At 38.5% G+C, this 23,096-nt stretch overlaps 1 protein-coding gene across 2 annotated transcripts in view; it reads right to left on the reverse strand.

Moving 5' to 3' along the window:
* Window positions 1-23,096, reverse strand: part of DHRS7C (dehydrogenase/reductase 7C) — a 185,281-nt gene that overhangs the window by 123,712 nt on the left and 38,473 nt on the right. For both annotated transcript variants that reach the window (XM_044069637.1, XM_044069638.1), the window contains exons 3-4: window positions 5,473-5,585; window positions 3,245-3,455 (exon numbers count right to left, since the gene is read on the reverse strand). In XM_044069637.1, coding sequence (XP_043925572.1) covers window positions 3,245-3,455; window positions 5,473-5,585 — 324 coding nt within the window. The remainder of the gene's footprint in view (window positions 1-3,244; window positions 3,456-5,472; window positions 5,586-23,096) is intronic.

A 23,096-nucleotide genomic window follows, 5' to 3' on the forward strand; every position in this document is an offset into this window, starting at 1 on the left:
GGGGTGCGGAGGGATTGGGATTTCTTTAGATGTAGCATTTCTAACAGAGCTGGGTCAGACATGGCTTTGTAAGTCAAGCAGAAATCGCCTCTAAGTAGGCGATATGAGACAGAGAATAGTTCGTGTTTTTTTAGTCTGTCCATATAGGACACATGTTTAAGGCCTAGGATCCTCTTTGTGAGGTACTTTTGTGACCTCTCCAGTTGTTGCAGGGGTTTAGTGAGATACATGCCAAATGGGGCATTGTACTCGATGATTGGCCTAATGAGGGAAGAGTAGAGGGAGACAATGACCTCTTTCTTCCTGGATGGAAAACCCTTAGTAATGAGATGTGCCACATAGAAGGAATTTCTGACCACAGTGGTAATGTGGTGGTCAAAAGAGAGATTGCTATCAACCTGTGTTCCCAGATCTCTGATAATGCCTTACTGTGTTCAGTGGACTACCATCGATGTGGTAATTCATGGGAACCAGGTTTTTCCCAAAGGGGATGATGACTCATTTTTTGGCACTGAGCTTAAGACCATGGTTATGACACCAGTTGTTGGTCTCAGTGAGGCCTTTCTGTAGGATGTCAACATCACTCGGGGAGTTAATAATAGCTCCCAACTTGCAATAATCTGCGATCTTTGTCAGCCAGAGTCCCTTTGGGTTTGGCCTGGACTTCAGAGAAGTAGATACCAAACAGGAGAGGACCCAGGACCGAATCCTGTCGGACTCCACGCATGACTGGTCAGCAGTCTGATTTGGAGTCAGCTACTTTCACACTGTGGGTTTGCAACCCACCTAGTGATATAGGGGTTGATACCTAGCTTAGTGAGTTTTTCTATGATTCCTGAGTGGGGAATGGTATCAAAGGCCTTGGCCTGGCCAGATCAAGGTAGGCTGTATGAACCACCTTGCTTTCATCCACAGCTCTGGTGACTGACTCAAAGAAGTTGACCGAGTTGAGCAGGCATGATCTACCCTTCACAAAACGAAACTGTGTGGGATCCAGAGTTTTAAGATGATATATTCCACATTCTGAAGAATGGATGGGCCTCCTTGAAACTGATTATATGTATAGGTCTGCAATTGTGGGACTCCACACATATCTGCTGACGTTACAAGACCCAAACGTATTGAAAGTTTTGAAACATGAGGAGAATAAATCTAAGATGACTTCTCTGCTTAATTTAGCAGATGCTTATCGGCATCAGGCAGGAATGGAAATCAAACCAGAAGAAGGTAGAAATCAGGCAACAACTGAATGTGCCAAAAAACAAAAGAAGGAATATAAGGTGAAGGATCAGATGAGAAGGTAAGAAATGTGGAAAAAGGATAAATATAGTTGCAAGTATAGAAAACTTCTGGAAGAACCTCATGTTGATCAGGAACGCACACAGGAATGGTTAAGGAGAGGCAAATTCAAACCAAGAGATGAAAGGTTAATATTGGTGGCACAAGCTAGTGGGCTGCATACATGTTGGTTTATAAAGTCCATTGAACATGTGGGAGAAACAGACAAATGTAGTTTTTGTTAAACCGAATTGGAAACAGTTGCATACCTCGTTGCTGGTTGCGACATATTAATGGCAGGACTGTATACTGAAAGGCATAATAATGTGGCAAGACTGTTGCACCGGGGATTGTGCAAACATTATGGTACTGAAGTGGCTGAAAAACACTGGAAACATAAGCCACAAAGCATCATAAAAAATGAACAGGTCTGCATCACATGGGATCATCCATTACCAACAGTTCAAAAGATAAATACTAGAAAACTGGATATACTGGTCTAAGAAAAGAAGACAAGAGTAGCATTGATCATTGAAATTCATACATCCAGTGACCACAGTCTTGCGTACAGAGAGACACAAAGTAATAAAATATCAGGATCTGCAGGCAGAAAGAAGAACAATGTGGAAGAAAGATACCCAGACAGTTCCAATAGTAGTAGGAGCAACGGGTCTTATAAAAAAGAATTTAGTCGTATTTAGATATGTTACCAATACATATAACTCCATACAAACTGCAGAAGGAGTCATTACTGGGCACATTGTGGGTGCTGTGAAGAGCACTACTGGCTGACATCAACGATTGAAACAATGCTAATTTCATGAACTTTAATCATACTTTGACTTAAGAATGGGGTCCATTCCTGTCATGGTATTAGAAACCCAAAAGACTTGGAGAAATTAAAAGGGAATTATACACACACACACACACACACACACACACACACACACACACACACACACACACACACGCACACACACTTTTTTTGCAAATATTGAAATAGGTTGAAAGTTAAGAAAGGAAAAGATCACTAGTGGGTAGTGTTAGGTAGAAAGAATTAATAAAGGGAAAGAAAAATCACTAGTGGGGTAGTTTTAAAGGGGTGAGGGATTAGAATGATAGTTAAGGGCTAGTGAGATTTATAGTAATAACAGAGTTGTTTAAAGTAACTTGTAGATCAAAAAGAGTTTCCTACTGGTTTTGATGGGTAAAGATTGGGTTAAGCTAGAGGAAGGCTCAACGGCAATAGGATGTTTATCTATTTGGATAGTTGCAGGGGCAGATTTTAGTATTTAATAAGTAGTTCTTTAGGGTGAGTTTAAATTTGTTTATGCTGGCTGGAAGTGAGTTCCATAGTTAAGCGACAGTGTATGAGTAAAGGCAGTGTCCTGCTCTTTTGTTTGGTACATGAACAGTTATGAGTTGTTTATTTTCAGGGTGAAGTGTTCAGGTGGGCTATAGGGTATTAAAATAATCTTAAGGGCAGGGCAGGTGTTTGGATTGCAGACAGTTTTATGTGCTATGGACACTTGAATGAGGTTAAGGTGATGTAACAACAAATTTCTCTGTGACTGTGGAATGCCATGTATGTGCAGACAAATTCCTCTGCAATTTATGTGAGAAGTTAAGCTTAAAAAAGTGGGTGGTCTTTCCCTTCCTTTGATACAAAAGTGAGGAAATGAAAGTTTTATAAAGTACAAACAGGTTTCAGGAACTTGCAAAGTACTGAAATCATATTGTAGGGTGAAAAGCAACCTAAGAGTTGAGTTAAACTGTAGGCAAAGGTGGAGTTTTCCTTTAAATGTACATTCATTAATGTGTTCCTTGAGCATTAATTAACCTGCACCCTTCAAACAGATTTTGGCTATATGAAGATACAAAGCTCACTTTTGTACCAAAATAGCATAGCTACAAGTTATTTTATGATATGTGTAAAATGAATATAAGAACATGGTGGCTGTTTTACCTTTGGTTAATGTCACTGGCCCAAAGTAGTTAGCATCCATTATCTTCTTATCCAGTTCCAGAGACACTGTCTGAGCAGGACCTTTCACTTTCATGCTTGCATTGTTGATTAGTACATCCACACAACCAAAACAATCCAGAATTTCATTAGCTGCATCAGGAATGGAGTGCACGTCACTGATATCCAGTAGCACTAGCTTTGGTGGAAATGTCTAAGAAAAAAGACATGTTACTCGTTACATTGGTTTAGTGACGATACAAATGCCATTGTAGCTAGGCAGCTTCTCATATGTTTCTGTGGCCTTTGACCTTGTTCATTACCAAAACTATATATTTAACATTCCCAGGCATAATCTGAGTATTACCCAGGTAGTGTAAAACTATCCTTAAACATTTCTATACTATATTACATATTAGAATTTTACATTTCTCTAGTTATACCATATGCACTTCTGTTCATATATCTTATATGTTGTTTTTGTTATTAGTACTGCTATTATTGTTTAACTGAGTAAGGTCTCCCACAACTGCTATTATTGTTTAACTGAGTAAGGTCTCCCAGATACAAATTCATTATTTTTGGGTGTGAACTGGAAGCTTTGATCAAGTTAGGTTTCTTTCATAGAACAGAGTTCCCCATCATTCCAGATTACTAAATTAACTTGCTTTAGGAATGCCTCATTTTAATATGAGGTATAACCCTTGTAATAAACTAAATGAGCAACTGATTATTGTTGAGAACCTCCTTATGGCCAATTCCATGTAATTATGCAGAGGTTACCAGGGTTTTTTTTGAAAATGGCACCCTACTAGTAAAGAGCTAAGGAAATTGCTGCAGCCCCATCGGACTGAGTTCATTTGAAAGTGGTGAGGAGAATCAGGCAGCCTAAGGCCTAGTGTCCTCTTCAGGGAGAAAGTCCATTGGAAATGGTACTGCTGGATGAGGATACCGGAGAGGCTGGACATCCTGAGGACAGCATGCATAGCATGGACATCATTCACAGATTTTCTAAAACAATTTTTGATGCCTAGTTTCTCCCCCCCAAACCCACACACACATGCACACACACACACACACACACACACACACACACACACACACACACACACACACACACACACTCACAAATACACACAAAACTATCATGCTCATACCACCTGTAGGCGTAAATATTCTATCCCGCCCCTAACCCACTGGGAGAGGGCGGTGATAACCAGGGATCTTACCTAGTGGGGTTAAGACATTTTTGTGTGCTACTGCCCCCTGCTGTAAAGAAAACAATGTGTAATGCATACTTATGCTGGTCCCAGTATGAACATCCTCATATTTAAAATGTCCTGATAAATTCTTAGCACATCCCCTAGCAACTGATAATCTCTGAGTCCCAAACTCTAAGAGCAGCCATTTCATTTCTTCGAACAGATGGAGCTGGTGTGGCCTTGGCAAATCCCTGCAAACACTATCCCCACAGTACTGGTGACCAGTTGTTGGTCATTCCCTCCCAGCTCTCCTCAGCCAGCTCTTCCAGCCTGAACCCTGACTAAACCTGAGTCATCTTGGGCAATAATAGGGCAAAAACATGTACCCCATGCAGTTATCGTGGACATCATTTAGCTGTTATCACTGTATGTCTGTCTGCATTTCATGGGTAGAATCTGGAAAACATGAAGCTGAAAAGCCACATAATCGCAACCAGGCTAACCAAGCCAATACCATTGCTTGCCTGTTGAGGCAAATGACCATTCACTGCTTTGTGGCAGTTATGGGGATGCCAGAAGAGTAATTTGAATAGGGGGTTCAAGTTGGCTTAAAGCAAAAAGGCATGACAATGTGCACCTCAGAAATGTCCAATTAAAGAAAAAGAAAAAAATGTGTTATATAAGCACTTTAGTCATCTTCAAGGCCTATATAATTCAGTAGGTTATACAGTTAACTGCAGTCCTAAAGACAGATTTACAAAAAGACCATTTTCATCAGCATGATACGTAGATCATAAAAGCTTGTGCAGTTTTTCTACATGCATAAAATGATCACAACAATAAAATCCTTCCAATCTAACTCTAATTTCTTGGTTTTGTTGCAACTGTTGCTAAAGTTTATGCCTGATATTTTGGTTCACAAACATGCCCATACTTAACTGATCATGAGTGATACAGTGATTTACTTGATTTGTCTGATCCTAGAAAACTTCCTGGAAACATTGCCAGGGATTTATGAGTGTAACTTACCGTACTTGGGTCTGCTACTGCAATCAGCGCGTCGTATAGAGCTTCCAGCTTTTCCCAGTTTTTACCACATAAGACTAGGCGAGCTCCTCCTGTATGAAATACCCTGGAACATTCTGTGAAGGGAAAAAAAGAAAAGTCTTACTGAAACCAGCCTGTATTTCATCTACAAGCCTGTACTCTGCCACTGTTAACCAGATCAGTCTTAAAAAAGGTGTCTGCAGTGGATAGATGTGGGGATTTCCTCTTCTGGCATACTGGGCATTACATAATTCTAAGATTTCTCTAGATCCTGCACTCAGGGGCACGTTCTCCTCTTGCTGTTATAAGCTATGACATCATGTGCAGACTAGAAGATGCACAACCTCTGTTCTACCAACAATCCAAATTTCATTACTTACATATGTCTTTGGAAAGTTCCTGCTTTTAATGCCTAAAATGCAAACATTTTCAGTCTTGCAGTTAAAAGACCACAAACCAGAACCTTCAAGAGCACTGACTATATTTCATAGCAGAGAAACATAATGTGGTGCTGTCCCAAGAGTCAAAATGTAAGGCTTTTATCACAGCCCAAACGATGGCACTTGTGAAGGGTTCAAGGACTAAAAGGAGGGTGCTTCTTATGATTCTATGTCAGTTTGGGGGAGGCAGGAGGACCCTTCCATGTCAATATTGGGCAAACAGGAGACAATCAGGATCTTGATGTCAGGCATCCAGTAGATCAACCCTTGACAATGTCCATCCCTGAGACAGCTGCACAGTCCTGCCAAGATGCAAGATTTCCATAGACTAGTAAGGGATCACCTTCACATCTGTCACAGGCAGTGGCTGCTGATAAGAGCAGCTTAAGAGATGCACAGTGCTACCACCCTGGGGATATATCCTTGGATGTTGGTGCCAACCTTCCCTTATCAGACTGCCTAAAGCTTGGATGTGCCTGGCTTCCACCCACAAAGCAATCCTTTGAGTCCTGCAGCAAAGGCAGTTGTTAAATTAGGGATCTAGGAGTCTTCTCCTCAGGTCTCCCACAATTCAAGGCAGGTTTGAAAACACTCCCTTGAATCTTCCCACAACAGGTGGATCCACATATATGCCTAGACATTGGATATGTGCATACTATTTGAAGTCTAGTGGAATCTTTCATCAAAGGTGCAGAAGTAAACCATTAGGGAGGATAGTTTAATACATGCACTACATTCTGTGCACATCTCTCTTTACTAGGAGCAGCCTTAGTTTGAGAGTCTTGCCACCCAACATCTGATGCTTGCCTGCCATACACTCACTGCCTCACATGTTGCATGAGTTCAGATTACATCCGATTGGAATTAGGGATAGGACAGTATTACATCTTCTGATCAAGCAGACACTTACTTATAAGTCAATAACAACCAAAATGCTTCAAAGAGTTTAGACAAACCTTTAATGTACAAACTTTATTCACATTTCACAAATGCATGAAACTTTCCAGTTCAGGTGAATTTCAACTATTAAACACTTTTTCTGATTGCTTTCTTTTTAATCAAATAAAACAACATTATGCTTGTGGAAAAATTACATGTTTTATACATTTTGACAATTTGTCCATCTTATTAGGACAACAAATAGGTCAGAAATTACTTGTTTAAATGTTTCTCTGTTTCTATTGGTGCAAATGTAACTAAACATTCAGAGCATGCTGAGAAGTAGTCTGAAGAGACTGGTTTCAATTTAAAGATATTCTAGCACAGACATCAACCACAAGAATGAGAAAGGGTCCAATTTATTATTTTCCCAACTGAATATTTTATATTAAAATATGAGTATCTTATTGTTTTCTTCTTACTGAAGAGACATTCAAATGTAGTTATTTATTTGTTTTATTTAACCTTAAAAGGACCAATACTGAAATACATCACTAGGGTTAAATGAAATCACAAATAGTAACATTCTGTTTGACATAATACAGTAGTGCTTATAACCCCTCTCTATCACTTAAAATACTTGTTTCTAACCCCTAACGAGTCACCATTTGTTCCAATGAGCCAGTTCCACAAAGTAATGTAATATTTGCCCTTTACATAAAGCACAATCCAAATGATAATTTCTGGCTTTACATAAAATAGGTACAGCGTCTTCAAGATGTTTCTTCATTCCTCCTGATCAGTCTTAACCACATTGTTAGTCTGACCTGAAAGAAAAATATAAACCATTAGCATACATTTCCTCCTTTGCTGTGGACAGTGTCTCCATCCCTCTCCATTTCCCTGACGGATAAAAATTCTGAGGTCCATAAAGTTCTTCTGTCAGACAGACAGATAAGAGTAATTACAGCTCACCTGTCGTTAGCTCCCTTCATGATGTCCCCTCCTATGGGGAGACACTCAGGTTCATGAACTCTAATGTGGACTAGCCTTTTGACTTTGCCCTCTTAACACAAGTAGTTAAACCAGTGACTGAGAAGGAGGAATGAGCAACATTGGATTATAAACCCTCCCCCATAGAGACTCCTATAGGATGCCACTCAAGACACCTGGAAGCAGCTATATTCAGCTACCTAGTTTCCAAAGGAGTGTGGTCGCCTTCTGTAAACTCCAGGAGGAATATCCTTAACAAGCATCCAAGGGCTTATTCTTACATTTCAATACAGCATAAGTCCAGGAAACCATGCCAACTTTGTACCTTGCTGCCAGATAAGAAATCCAAAGCTTTGAGAAGGGTGAGCAAAAGACGTTCCCTTCTGTTGTGCTTTGCTTTTGCTCCACTAACAATTTGACCAGAGATGTATCCTACATTACCTTGGTCAGTTATCATCCAGATGAGCCTAACTAACCTTGATTTCATTTCACAGTCACAGTGCAAATTTCTGGCATTTCTTTACATCACAGCCTTTAGAGTGGCAGAACTGTGGCCCAGCAATGGTAAGTTAAGCAGTTCCTTAAGTGGCTTCTGCATTTTGCAGCACATTTGAAGGACAATTCTCCCTCATGGGACTTAAACTTCATGATTAACAAGTTGTCCATCTTTTTGAAGTGACTGGCTTGACAACTCTGAGGTTTTTTTCTTGGTAAATGTTGCCTTTGGTGGCCATCACATTTGCTTACTGTTCTTCAGATTATTATCTCCAGAAAATTCTATTTGGTTTTTCACAAAGATCTGGTGTCCTTCAAGACTAAGGTGGTTTCATAACTTTCATTAAACATGTCCATTCACCTCCCTGGTGGAAGAATACATTGGGGAGAAAGAAGAGAGATAGCGACATTTGCACCCTTGTGCACCATCAGCTCCTGTGTTACCTGAAGAGGGTGCATGAGTTCTGGAAGAGAGGTGTGTGCACCATCAGCTCTTGTGTTACCTGTAAATGGTGCATGAGTTCTGGAAGAGAGGTGTGTGCACCATCAGCTCTTGTGTTACCTGAAGAAGGTGTATGAGTTCTGGAAGGGAGGTCACCTATTTTTCTGTTCTCTTCAAAGTGAGAAGGGCTGGCTCTGCCTAATCAAAGCTAATCCAAGCAAACTATTTTTGTATTATCTTTTTCCACCAAGAGGCAAACCAGCCACTGGAAGATGTTGTTGTCAAAGGTCACTCCACTAGCCAGGTCCCTTTTTCATGCGATGGTTTCAAAAATGCTTCTGTTCTAAACATTTATGCTGTGGCCACTGGCTCACCATTTCAGACAGACATTTATCAGACATGATTGTTTGTACTATGATTAAAAGATTTTAGCCACACTGATATGTCAATGTTTGGGACTCAGCCTTCCAAGTCCTTGTTTTTCTCTACTATGCCTGTGTCTTCAAAGTGAAGTTTAATGTTTACTCCTTAAGATTTTTCTGAATAGTTATCCACTGCAGCCAGTCCGTGGAGTTGAAAAATAAAGCCTTAACTATGTTACAGGTGAACCAAGTTCGAATAGCAGCTGGGGCACTTGTAGGACCTAGCAGGGGAGGATGGGAGTGAGTGACCATTTTCAACTCACCCTTCTTAGAAGAAAAAGGGTGGTTGTGGCTTGCCACATGATGACACATACTGGAAGCACTAGCTCTTCCATCCCATGGAGCTTGAGTCTAGTGAGCATGCAATACCATGTGCATTCACACAGTAAGTCAAAGAAAATTCAGCATGTGGAAGCATACTTACCCTCAGGGGCCCACTATAGCAGAGCTTAGTAGAGCCACAGTGGTGGAGGGGTGTTCCTCTGGTGGAGGTGGTAGGCCACCCCACAGGACCAGCAAGTTGGCCTACTCCCTACCAGCTGAGTGTCTCCATGGAGTGGATAAGATGTCTGGGGATTTCCAGGCAAAAAAGTATGGTCTGTTATGGCCTGACCTGAGGATCATGGCTCATATTACCATGGAACAAACTGTCTGATTGGGTGCAGGTAAAAGAGTCATTCGAATCAGACCTGCAGGGAGATAAAAAAAATAGTCACCCACTATGAATGAACTTCAAGAAGTTTCCTCTGCAGTAGGTCATTATTTCTCTTCCACCATCTCCCCCAGCCTTGCTATCAAATATCTCTGCATGCAGTTTCCTGTGAGTTGTGAATTTGCACTGTTGTGTTTTTTCACAGCCTTTCACTTTGTGTTCACTCAATGCATAATCTGCTGAGTGCAGGGTCTGGACCTGCTATCCTAGTGAGTACATGACATCACAGCTCTCGCTTGCTGGAGATGTGTACTCATGAATGTAGAAACTAGGATTATCTTGAAAAGGTTATCAGAAAAGGAAACTGAAGCTCTTCCACACTTCAGTGAGCCTTTTCCTGAATAAGCAGAAAGGCCATTACGTACCTCTTCTTTAAACATGATCTATGTTTTGTTATCACTGAGCACTCACTGACTTCATAGTAAATTTAAATAATATTCGTAACTTAATCTTTAAATGGATATTGTGAGTATATATTACACAAACAGCTTAATGAGTCTTATATAGTGAGCATCATCTTATTATGTTTGTCTAAACTAAAGTATTCCTCCAGTTATGCAAGTATTTAACACAAGCCTTTAAAGCAAGTTAGTGGGTATCTTTTTACACCCAGTCAGATTTGCTTTTATTCTTTGTGTAACCAAAAGTACATGAAAGTGAGCATACAGCATGCTACCTGTCCCCAAAATCTCTTCTTTTTTCCATCACTACTTACTTAGTAATGTGATGTCACCTGCTGTGGCTAACAGATTGTCATTCCTTCCAGCCATGGCCAGATTAATGGCTAACAGATTGTCATTCCTTCCAGCTATGACCAGATTAACCATCTGCATACTCACTCTAAGTGTGCAAAGTATGGGTCATGATGAACATTTTTTGTAGTTATTTAATTTATTTAGCCAGCAAATCAAAAAAAAAATTTTTTCCAGGGGAGACCTAAGATCTTTCTAAATACTATGGAAATCTGTATTGCAACGCAAACAGCAGACAGTCATTTCATAAGTAACAAGCTTAACAGCTAACAGGTAATCCACATAGTGTGAAATTAACTATGTAAAATGAAGATAGTCAGTGCAGGGCCCTACCATGTGAAAGTATATGTGACACACAGCACGAACTGCAGAGCAGAAAAGTATCATAGCTGAATATGAGACCCAGGATGAATCAGCCTAAATGATATATTTTGTAGGCTATCTCTTTGGTGCCTTGATGGCATATACATTATCTCACTCTCTATCATAATGCTAAAATTGTTAAAGTGCTATGTCTGCATGCATAAATTTCTCTGTAAAGCGTTAAGTATTCCTTCCTTTTTTTATTTCCATTTTGTTGATTGTTTTACCCAGTTGGGCACTACCCATTTCAGAGGGGACTAAGGAAAAAGTTATTGTTTTACAACATGCAGATAAAATAGAATATAAATAAAGCAAATAATATACAAAATATGTTAAGCTCTCCCTTCTGATCATCACTATATTTCCTACAGTTTTTCTCCACCTCCTTTCTCCTATACATTATTTTCTCTGACCCATATGCAAGTGTTTCTAGTATCCAGTATCCTGCCTTCATCTCCTCTTCTTGTATGTTTGTTTCCTAATATAAAGCCTGTATTCTGCACAGTTCTTACTAGGTAAAACCTCTCCACTATCTAACACCACTACTTCATATAATGTACTATTACCTTCCACCTTTACCTTAAACCGGCCTCGTAAGCTTTTTATACTTCATGTATTTCTGTAGGTATTGTTTTCTCATTCATTCTTGTTTACCTTTATAGCCTACAAAATTAAGTACAGCTAATTACCTTTAATCAATATGTACACCATACATTATCACATTTTGTGTTTACTCACCAATTTGCCTGTAGCAAAAGTCTGCACTTCTGTTTTAAACTCTGTCTTTATTGTATTCATCTGTTTATATGAGTTTTTATTATAATTTATGTTATTTTCTATACAAAAGATTAAATTGCTTTGTGAGTAAGTCATGGATGAAGACAGCCTGTGATGAGTTTATTTACATGGTTTACAAATAAATACAAATAAAATAGAATAGGTCAAGCCACCTACGAGGAGACTTTAGCCCCAAAGTATGCACATTCACTGGCTTATAGAGTTTACTGACTAGAATACTCATTTTTTAGATCAACTGAAATACTAGTAAACCAACTGTACTTCTGTGACTTTCTCTTAAACAAAGTATACTAATCAATATTTAATCGTTAAGAAACTTCCACAAGACAAAGTATAATCTCCTTCATATTGTACAGAATACACTCTGTGTCATGATTGTTTATATTGAATGTCCTCAACAAGTTATCCATTTATATACTGTGCAGGTTCTACTGTCATTTATTTTCACTACATAATGACATTGTACTCTGCATATTTCTATCACTAAGAAATGCTGTTTATATCTGTATAGTTTCTTATTACTGTAAACCTTATCCTATTGTATAATAATTTTTGTTTAGTTGCTTGCTGTAGTAATTTTTAATTTGCTACTGGAGCTTTTTTCCCTGGGCCTCCACTGAAAATGGATTATTCTGGCCCAGTGGACTTTCCTGATCTACAAATGTCAATACATAAATAAACAGAGCAATAGTCTTAGAGTCAGTTTGGAAGAAATCAAGAGTTAGGATGAGACAGATATTAGTGGGTACAACATTACAGACCCCATGAACTGGAGACAACGTCTTTGGCTACCCAAAGAATGCAGGGAGTGAATGTTGACAGGAATGCAACAAGGAGCTGCTAATGCTAAAAGCCAAGACAGGAATGAGACATTCAGCTTGGGTGAATAGAATGCATTTATGTGTCATATCACATTCTGACTGTGGAAACTTGTGTAGCACCCTGTGTCAGTGCACTTTAATGAGTGTAAAGGTGTTGGTGTTGAAGATTAGAGTGTCTGTCTTCCCAAAACAGACTAGAACCTTCCAGGATATTTCCTTAGCAGGCTGGGTAACAGTGAGACGTTGTAAGTACACATGGACAAAATATTACATTCAGCAGCAACAGCTCTGCATGAATGTGAAAAAAGAAGAGGGGTTAGGCTCTAGACTAATTCCACTTTATACAGCACATTGTTAACTACATAATGTGTGGGTTTTTCAGTCTCCTCATCCTGGAACAGAAGAAACACAAAGTACTTGAAGTAAGGCACTGTACACAAGTTTCATTCAGGTTAGAAAATATAAAGAGATGAGTACTGCATAGGATAACAGGACTACCTGAAATACACAGGGTTTAATCCAGAGGGAAAGATGTTAACTTCTTTTGTATGCTATACCAAAGGAGTCAAAATGTAAAGTTATCAATAAAGGGAGGAATGGAGCGGTGGACAAATGTTAGAAAAATGTGTGTGACAAGACGTTTTGATGACACCGAATGAGCTCCTTGAATATTTTGACTTTGAATATCAATGATCTCACGGGTTCAGATAAGATGTGTTTTGGTATATATAAAGCAAGCCAAAGTACAAGTAGTAATACTGCAAAAAATGCATTTGCATAATTATAATTAATAATTATTATTAATTATTAAATCTATCTGAGTAACTATATATATCCATAAGCCTGACCAGTCTCATCTGTGAGGTTATGGAAAGGATAATTATGGAATTAATATATAATGATATAAGTAACCTACAGAATCTTGACACAATGCAGTTCAAATTCATTAAGGGCAAGTCCTGCCTACCTAACCTGACTGACTTCTTTGAAAAATTTACTGAAGTAATGGATGAAGAGAAAACAATATCTAGACCTTGCAAAGGCATTTAACACCATCCCACATTTGGGTATTGTACATAAACTCTCCCGCTAAATGTCAATCCCCAGGCAACTCATTGGATACCAAATTATCTCACAAATGGAACCCAGAAAGTTAGGGTGGGCGGCTATACCTCCTTCTAAAGATCTAGCGGTGTACCCCAGGGTTCAGTCCTTGGGCCACTCCTCTTTGACATTTATTTTCAGAGATGAAAGCTAATGGTAAGGGTTTGTAGTTGACTAGGTTTCCAGATGACTACAAACTTGGTGCCATCATAAACTGCCCCCAGGACACCAAGACCCACCAAGAAGGACTGTTCCTAATAAAAAACTGGTATCAAAACCATGGACAAAAAACAAATAACAAGTAGTGAATGATCATATCCTTCAGCAAGTATATCTCCCCTTGTAAATAGAACCATTGACAACACACCCCAGAAAATTGATCCCATAGTTAGGGATCTGTGAACTTATGTGAACAATAAACTTGACCTTTGATCACCACATGTCCACTGCTGTAAGGAAGTCCTTTTTCATTACACATTTATATCTAAACATTTGCATCCAGATTCAGGGATGTGATTGTTCTACTGTACTCGACATTCATTAGGCCAATCATTGAGTATAATGCCCCTTTTAGTATGCAGCTGCCCAACTACTTGTCACAACTGGCATGACCACAATGCTTTTTCACTAAAACAAAACAAGGGCCTAAAGCATAAAAACTGTGAAGACCATCCCAAAGCCTTGTCCCTTTCCTCAGTTTCATACTACATACTTATCATACTCATAGGCTACATCGAGGCATTCTCTGCTTTGCATATAGACCTTCAACAGACACCATTCTGGGGGTTATATCCAAGATGATGACAGGCTAACAGCTCAGTTTCTCAACTGTGCTATTTAACTTATATTTCAGACAGGAATTATTAAGTTTTTGACATGTTGAACAATAATTTCACCTCAAGGTTTTCGAAGATATATTCAAAATATATTTTTTTAACTTTTTTAATTCCTGTCAAAAATTCAAGTAAAAAGGGTCTTGCTTGTTCTTCAAAATCAGTTACTCTAAAGCAAACTCACAGGACAAGTCAGTGAAGAACTACAATCACTTCTTACTAGTATACAAGACCTTTCAGTGAAATTAGATAAAATGGACAATAAACTAGATAATTTCATAAACTAGATAATTTCAAAGAAAAATGCACAAAAGAAATGGAACAGTTACATGAAACAATTATGCAACAGAAAATTCAGATCTCCAGTATGGAAGAGGCACTGACTGATATCAAGGGAAGAGTTTCTGAAGAATAACATGACAGTGAGTTCTTATTAAAACAAAATACTTCCTTATTAAATAAAATAGATGATTTTGAAACTAGATTCAGAAGAAACAACATAAATATCTATGGACTACCAGAAAACACAGAAGCAGATAATATGGTTAATTTCCTAATTTCTTGGCTCCCTAAGACTTTAAATTTATTGGAATTTGTATCATATGGTATTGAAAGAGCTCATAGGGCTCTTGTGGTCCCTTCGACATAAAAAAAGTGAATATAAATCCAGGATCTATAATTGTAAGATTTTTTTCTGCCAAGACAAGGAACTAGTTTTAAAAACTGCTTGGTCAAATTCACTGGTTAAATTCAATGATTATACATTCAGATTTAATAATGATTACTTTTAGTCTCTAATTTCAAAATAAAAGGGTTACTTCCCTTGATGAAATAAATGAAGGGATAAAATTATTTCCTGCAAGACTTAAAGTGTTTCTTACAGAAGATATTAAAACTTTTGAAAGACTAGAATCAAACATTTAGAACAAACAGAAGAAATGGAATGGAGCAACAGTTAATTGAAGAGACAAGCAGAAAATAATAGACGGAAAATTACTGACAAGAAGAGGAAAACAATTAAAAGACAAATATTTACTTCTTGTGTTTTTTTTCTGGAATAATTGGCCTATATCTGTTTATTCTTATTACTACCTGCTATTATATATAAACAAATCACAACTTATACAGGCAGGTAAATATTTAAGCACATACAGAAAAGTAAGGTAAACAGACTTATCTTTTTTATGTTATTTTTATAACATTATAAACAGCTATTAATATCTATTGAGATATTATTTAAAAACGTTTTATCAATTATAAGTAAACTTTAGACAATGATTATTTTTTTCTTTCTATTTTTCTGATTTAGTTGTATGGCTATACATGTCTTTGCTATGAATGAGTATTATGTTCTGAGAGAGGGATTCCTTATATAATATTATGTTGGTGGTATAATGCTGTTTTGGGATGTACAGGTGTTGTGTTCTGCAAGATGGATTTCGTGTTTTATATTGTGTTGGTGGTATAGTGATGTTTTGGGATGTATGAGTCTTTAAAGTCTTGGATGTATTTGGTCATGTTTAGAGTGTGTGTGGTATGTGTTCTGTCCTTGAATGGTATGGACTGCTTGGTTTTGTTTTTATTTTTAATGTTTTTTGTTTTTTTTTTCCTGTGTGGTTAGAGTTCTGACATTTTTGTGGATGTGATGGCTTGGGGCTGCTTTTTGTTTGGTGATCACTCTCTGTGGACTGCTTTTCCTTGCCTGGTTTCTGTGAATGAGCCTAGATTTTTCTTTAAAAAAAAAACAAAAAGAATTGGGCTCGAGCTATACCTGGTGTTGTTTCAAGCTGTCTTCTTGTTCAGGTTGCCTCTGTGTTTCCCGATGAGGTTGCGAGCTGAAAAAGCTTTTTTTTCCTCCTTCTCTTTCTGTTTTTTTGGTTTCTGGTGCTTGAAGATAGCCTTAGTGCAGACAGTTGTGAGGAGATAAGGATGGCTAAGTAATGATGTTATGAACCGGGTCAATGATCCTGGTTTAATGTTATTTAAATTGATACTTACCTATATTTTTATTACATTAAGAAGTTAAACAACTTGACAAATATGCAAATTTTTTAATATGGTTATGCGCTTCAAGAAGGGAGGTGACAACTGATTTAGCATAGATAAAACTATTCCTTATGATGACAGTTTTGATAACAAGATGCCTGTTGTTCTTTAATGACTTCAGACATCGGTCAGGGCTATTGATTTTTTATGAAGGTTTGGAAACACAAAAAAAAACACAGTGTTTGGATAACAATATATATTTTTAATCTACATTTTCTGTTCAGAAATGTCTTAAAGTATGACCCAAGTGTGAAGTTAACTTTTTTGATATATAGGTTCATAGGTAGGTACTAGGCTACCGGCCCAAGGGCCTAATTAAGCCTAGCCAACAAGGTTCTCTGGCTTATGCCACCCAAGAAAGTTATTTTCCTGTGCCCCTGTTGAGCAGAGCCACAGAAGTGATTCCTGGGGTGTATTTCCTATTTCCCATCCGCTCATCAAGATTTTTCTTGAAGAGTGCTAATGAGGAACTTTGCTTGACAAATAATCAGCCTTTGGAAGTCTTAAACCCAGGACCCTGCACACCATAGCCACAGTGATTTACCACTACACCATATTAAGTTTGATGACTATGGGTGAAAGGTTGAAAACCGATTCTTAATATATGATAATAATATTTAAATTCATAAAATATATAAACAACTGTAATCACTTTCAGATAATTGAAATGGTATTCCTAACAATGTGTAAGTTGTCTGACTCTAACTGTTGTTAGGTTTCAGAGGTATATGGAAATGGGATCGGTGCAGATGTTCAAAGTTTCACTTCTTCTAACCCACTTCACCGAGTCCACTTGTTCGAAGTAGTGAAACTTCGAACATTGACTCCAGCAGTCACACTACAGTGCGGAATGGGAATATTCCTTTTTCCCTGCTGTAGTGTGATCTTGGAGTTGGTATATTTGACTAGGCGGGGTGTGGGGGGCACAGGTTTTAGTGTTTTTTTGGGGGAAGGTTGCCCAGGGAACTAGACTTCAGCAAAAGTGCACTTTTGTTGAAGTGAACATTCGCTGAAGTATGGGTCTCCTGCTCTATTTCAAATAAGTGTTGCTTCAATGTAGAGCAGTAGACCCATGGAAAAATATAACTAATCTAATACATGCATATAGACAACATTTAAAGTTTGTGTTTTAGGTTATACAGGAATAAGATGTGAAGCGCAATGATCTTTCATTTTCACCTTATGATGTAGTTTAGAGACATCAAGATAGATGGCTGTTATCTTTCATATAAAGATATGTATATATTATTAATGATATATGAAAGATAATAGCCTATTTTAAACCAAGTACTATTAGGTACATATCTCTTGTAAAATCCGGGGTATAATTTGTAACACACTAGTTCATTTTATAAATAGAAATATTGACATTTATAAAGCTATTCAAGGCTAGTGTGTGGTCTTACTTTATTTTTTGCTCATATTATCTCAACATATACTGATGTTTCTAGGAACAGTGAACTACCCAAAAGCAACAATTACCATAGTAAGACATAGCTACATACTTATTTTGATGTTTTAATGGTATGATATAGTAATTTAGTATATTTAACTGATATACACTGATATATGAATTATGGGATGGCAGAGTGATGAAGGTCTATATCTTATAGATACAGAATTTGATTCTTATTTTTGAGGGAAACAGTTAAGACTTAAAATGCAATAGAAGTGAAATGATCAAAGTACTCCTTTATAGATGTACATATGTACATATGAAGATGCTTTACAGTTAGCATTTAATGCACTGTTATTTCTTATGGAAGTACGTCTCCTCAGATATGAATATTTATACTTGTAGAGATATACTATAGTTAAGATATGGCATATTAATACACTATTTTAAGTTCACATGTTGGCAATAGATAGAGAGGTGCGAGCTTTCATTTGTATATGATAGAATTTTATTTTTTATGAAGTGCATTGCTTTCTACTTAGCAACTCTATATCTTTTTTTTAAATTATGTCAGTATGAAATTCATTAAGGAGGTATGACCTTTATTCATTAGAACTTTATAAAATGCCAGGTTAATTATCAGTGGTTGAACCCCTGTTAGATAAATACTGAAATTGGATATGACTCATGTTTGAAATGAAGCTTATTTCTATTGTAAGTAAATGTTTTCTGGTAACTGGCATAAGTCACTACTTATTAAACAAAATGAGACTATATATATTTTGTTAATTCAGATGAAAGAGCTGTTAGTTTGCTTAGTTCACATTATCTTTCATAGCAAAAGTACCATTTATTTCAAACTGAGAGATATCAATAGAAATAATACTGCTTTCTTTCAAGATTCTAATTTTTTAGGTTTATTCAATATACCATCTTTTTTATTTTATTGGTTCATTTATCATATATTACAATGATATTTCATAGGTTCATAGGTGTGTATTAGGCTAATGGCCCTGGAGCTTTTACAAGCCTAGCCCATAGAAGTACCCTGGCATCGTGCCGCCCGACATTAGCTCCCAGTGCCTCTATCAAGTAGAGCCACTGGAGTGATCCCCAGAATGAGCTTTCTATTTCCCATCCACTCATCAAGATTTCTCTTGATGAGGGCCAGTGAGGTGCTCTGCTTGATATGTATGGGAAGTCTATTCCAGAGCATGGGCAGTCTCTGGGTGAGGAACCTGTCCCTCCAGCATGTTCTGTTGATTGTGGTAATGAGGCTGAGGGCTCTGGAGCATGTAGTGCAGAGGGATTGGGATTTCTTTACATGTAGCATTTCTAACAGAGCTGGGTCAGACATGGCTTTGTAAGTCAAGCAGAGATTGCCTCTAAGTAGGTGATATGAGACAGAAAATAGCTGGAGTCTTTTGAGTCTGTCCATGTAGGACATGTGTTTAATGCCTAGGATCCTCTTTGGGAGGTACTTCTGTGGCCTCTCCAGCTGTTGTGGTGTCTAGTGAGGTACATGCCAAATGGGGCATTATACTCAATGATTTGTCTAATGAGGGAAGAGTGGAGAGAGATGATGACCTCTTTCTTCCTGAATGCAAAACCTTTAGTAATGAGATGTGCCACATATAAGGGCTTTCTGACCACAGTGGCAATGTGGTGGTCGAAGGAGAGGTTGCTGTCAACCTGCATCCCCAGATCTCTTATAATGCCTTCAGTGTTCAGTGGGCTCCCATCGATGTGGTAATTAGTGGGAACTGAGCTTTTACTAAAGGGGATGACGATGCAATTTTTGGCGTTAAGCTTAAGGCTATGGTTTCCACACCAGTCATTGGTCTCAGTAAGGCCTTTCTGTAGGATGTCTGCATCACTTGGGGAGTTAATAATGGCTCCCAGCTTGCAGTCATCTCTGAACTTGGTCAGCCAGAGTCCCTTTGTATTGGTCTGGACTTCTGAGAAGTAGATGCCAAACAGGAGAGTACCCAGGACAGATCCCTGTGGGACTCCACTTGTGACTGGCCGGCAGTCTAACTTGGAGTTCTCTACTTTCACACTGTGTGTTCTATCTGTGAGCCAATTTGCAACCCACCTAGTGATATAGGGGTTGATGCCTAGTTTGGTGAGTTTATCAATAATTCCTGAGTGAGGAATGGTAAACAAAGGCCTTGGCCAGATCAAGGTAGGCTGTATGCACTGCCTTACCTTCATCCACAGTCCTGGTGGCTGACTCAAAGAAGTCAACCAGGTTGAGCAGGCATGATCTCCCTTTCACAAAGCCAAACTGTGCGGGGTCCAGAGTTTGGAGAGTTGCTATATCTTTGTTAACCTGGTCCATGATGATGTGCTCCATAGCTTTACATATCAGACTCATCAGGCTAATGGGGAGATAATTCCCAGGGTCTGTAGTCTCTCCCCCTTTATGGAGAGGGATGACTGTAGCAGTCTGCCATTCGGTAGGGACAAAGCCTGAGGTGAGGCTGTAACTGAACAGGGCACACAGACATGGTGCCAGTTTGCTTTGTAGTTCATGTAGAACACAGCCAGGGATATTACTGGGTCCCATGGAGGCTGTATTCTTGGCCTTGAACAATGCAGCTTTAACCTGTGCTGCAGTAATGCTGGGTGCCTGGCATTCTTCTGGTATTATGATTGGTCCTTTGGGGGGGGGGATAAAGTTGGCACTGACTCTATTGGCCAGTATGTTGGCAATATCTGTTGGCTCAGTATAGGAAGTACCATTGTGCAGTAACTCAGAGCAAACCTGGGTATTGCCGTGGAGGTTCTTGATATAACTATAGAAGGCTTTGTGACTGTTTTCAGTGTCTGCCGCAATTCTGCCTTCACAGCTGGCTTTAGAGGATTTGATGAGGTTAATAAGGGAGTTTTTCCAGTCTTGGGATTTCACCTTTTTCTGCAACAGTTTCTTCCTTCTGTTTTAGAGTTTATTAATGGCAGGGGACCACCAGATTGGCTTTCTTTTTTTTGGAGGGGAGTGTCTTGGTGCTGTTGGGTATGGCTAGTTCCATGCATTTATGTACGTTTGCACAGTGCATTGGTGTATGATTTGGCAGTCATGCAGCTATTGTCTATTGGCATGGGTGCCGTGAAGTTAGCCACCTCTGTTTTTAAGAGTCCAAAGTCAGCTTTGGAGAAGGTTTTCAAGGTGGTTACCTTTGCAGGGGGTGTGGGTGAGATGTGGATTTCCATGGTGATTAGTTTATGGTCAGATCTGACCAGGGAAGGACTGACTATTGGTGTAGAGCAATGGTTGCCCATGTTAGTAATAACCAGATCAAGAATGTTGCTTCCTCTAGTGGGGGTTACAATGAGCTGGTCCAGGGCATTGGAATTGATAAATTCCAGGAAGCGTTGGGCCAGTGTGCTTGAGTAGTTTTCCCAGTTGATGGAAGGGTAGTTGATGTCTCCTAGTGTGAGAGCATTAGGTTGGACGTTGATAGATTCCAGGGTGCTTAGGAACGTGGAGTGGGAGTCTAGGGACATGGTTGGGGACCTATAGCAGGTTATGACCTGGATTGCAGTCTTACCCAATGTTAGTTGTACTTGGAGCATCTCAGATGCATTATGCTGGGCTACTAGTCTGGAGGTGCGCATATCCTTTATTAATTAAGGAGACACTACCGCCTTTGGAGCTTCAGTCCATGTTTTGGGGCCAAAAGGTGTTGAATGGGTTATAGCCTGGTAGTGCAAGGGTGCTTTCTGCTGCTTTAAACCAGGTCTCCATTACAGCACAAATGTTGATGTTCTCCATTTTGAGGAGTGCTTCGAGCAAGTGCATCTTGAGATTTAGACTTCTAGCATTGAGCAGCATGAGCCTCAGGTTGCATTTATTTGTAGATGTTATGGTGGTAATTTGGTCTTTGGAACATCTCCTAAAAAAGGCACTATAGGGGTGGCAAGTGCCTTAGCCAGTACCCGTCACCCCAGGGGTGACAGATGCAGGCCATCTCTGGCAAAGCATTGAGGTCTGTCAATCATGTCATCCCAAGCAGACACATACTGGATCCCCTCAGAATGACACCAGAAACTTAGCCAATTGTTGAAGTCAATCATTATTTGTTTGTACTGCGGTATCATTCTGAGTGATGGTAAGATACTGCTCAGGGCTAGTGTCATACCTGCCTATGCCACATAATCCAAGAGCTCCACCATGTCTCTTTTCATGTAGTCCAGGGAGGTGCAGCTCAGGTCATTCACACCCACATGGACAATGACAGACTCATACTTGTACTTGTTGTGGAGTGACCTGAGTGCGTGTGTTATGTGTCAGATTCTGGCACCTTTTAGACAGCTGACTGTTACCTTCTCCTTATTCAACCTTGAGAGTGGGACATTTGTGTGCCTCACTATTTAAGGTTGATAGTAACATGGTCTTTGTCTGTTGAATGGGATTTATGATATATACATTTATTATTTAGTAAAGACACACTAGCTTTATTCTTTTTTAAAATCATATAATTTTACTCGTGCATGCCTGTGCAAATTTATAACATCCTAATTAGTAATTCTTCAATTTATAAGTTCATACTTTAATATATTATTATAGCTGTATAATACATTGATATAAGTGAGTTACAGGCTAACTTAGGATATTATCATTTATTACACATTTGTTAATATTTGTTTAACAAGAAACTTACTGTATAAAGTTAATTCTCAAATGGCAAGAGAAGAGGAGTGTTTTGGGAGGAGACTTTAGAAGGAATGTTTGAATAGAGATGCTATTCAAATGTGGAGTCTTAAACCTCAGAGTTTGTATTGTTTATTTTTTGTTTAAATATTTAATATTCCAATTGTTAACTATTTATAATTTGGTATTCATGAACATTAATAATATCAGCATGTTTGACAAACATATACAGTCATTGTCAGTCATATGTTCCTCTTTTATATTGTTAAGAGCTTATGGCTAGTTCAGCTTCTACTGATACATTATATATAAAATGTATTTCTATCAGTGTTAATGATTTAACCAACAGCTGTAAAATGGGGAAGTTTAAACAACTATACAAAAGTGTTTAATGCTCAAGTTGTATTTTTACATGAGACACATTTATTACAAGAAACACAAACCAGGAACCAAAAT

This window comes from Protopterus annectens, chromosome 4.part0 (assembly GCF_019279795.1).
Source record: "Protopterus annectens isolate FY-2018-M chromosome 4.part0, PAN1.0, whole genome shotgun sequence".
Lineage (NCBI taxonomy): Eukaryota > Metazoa > Chordata > Ceratodontiformes > Protopteridae > Protopterus > Protopterus annectens.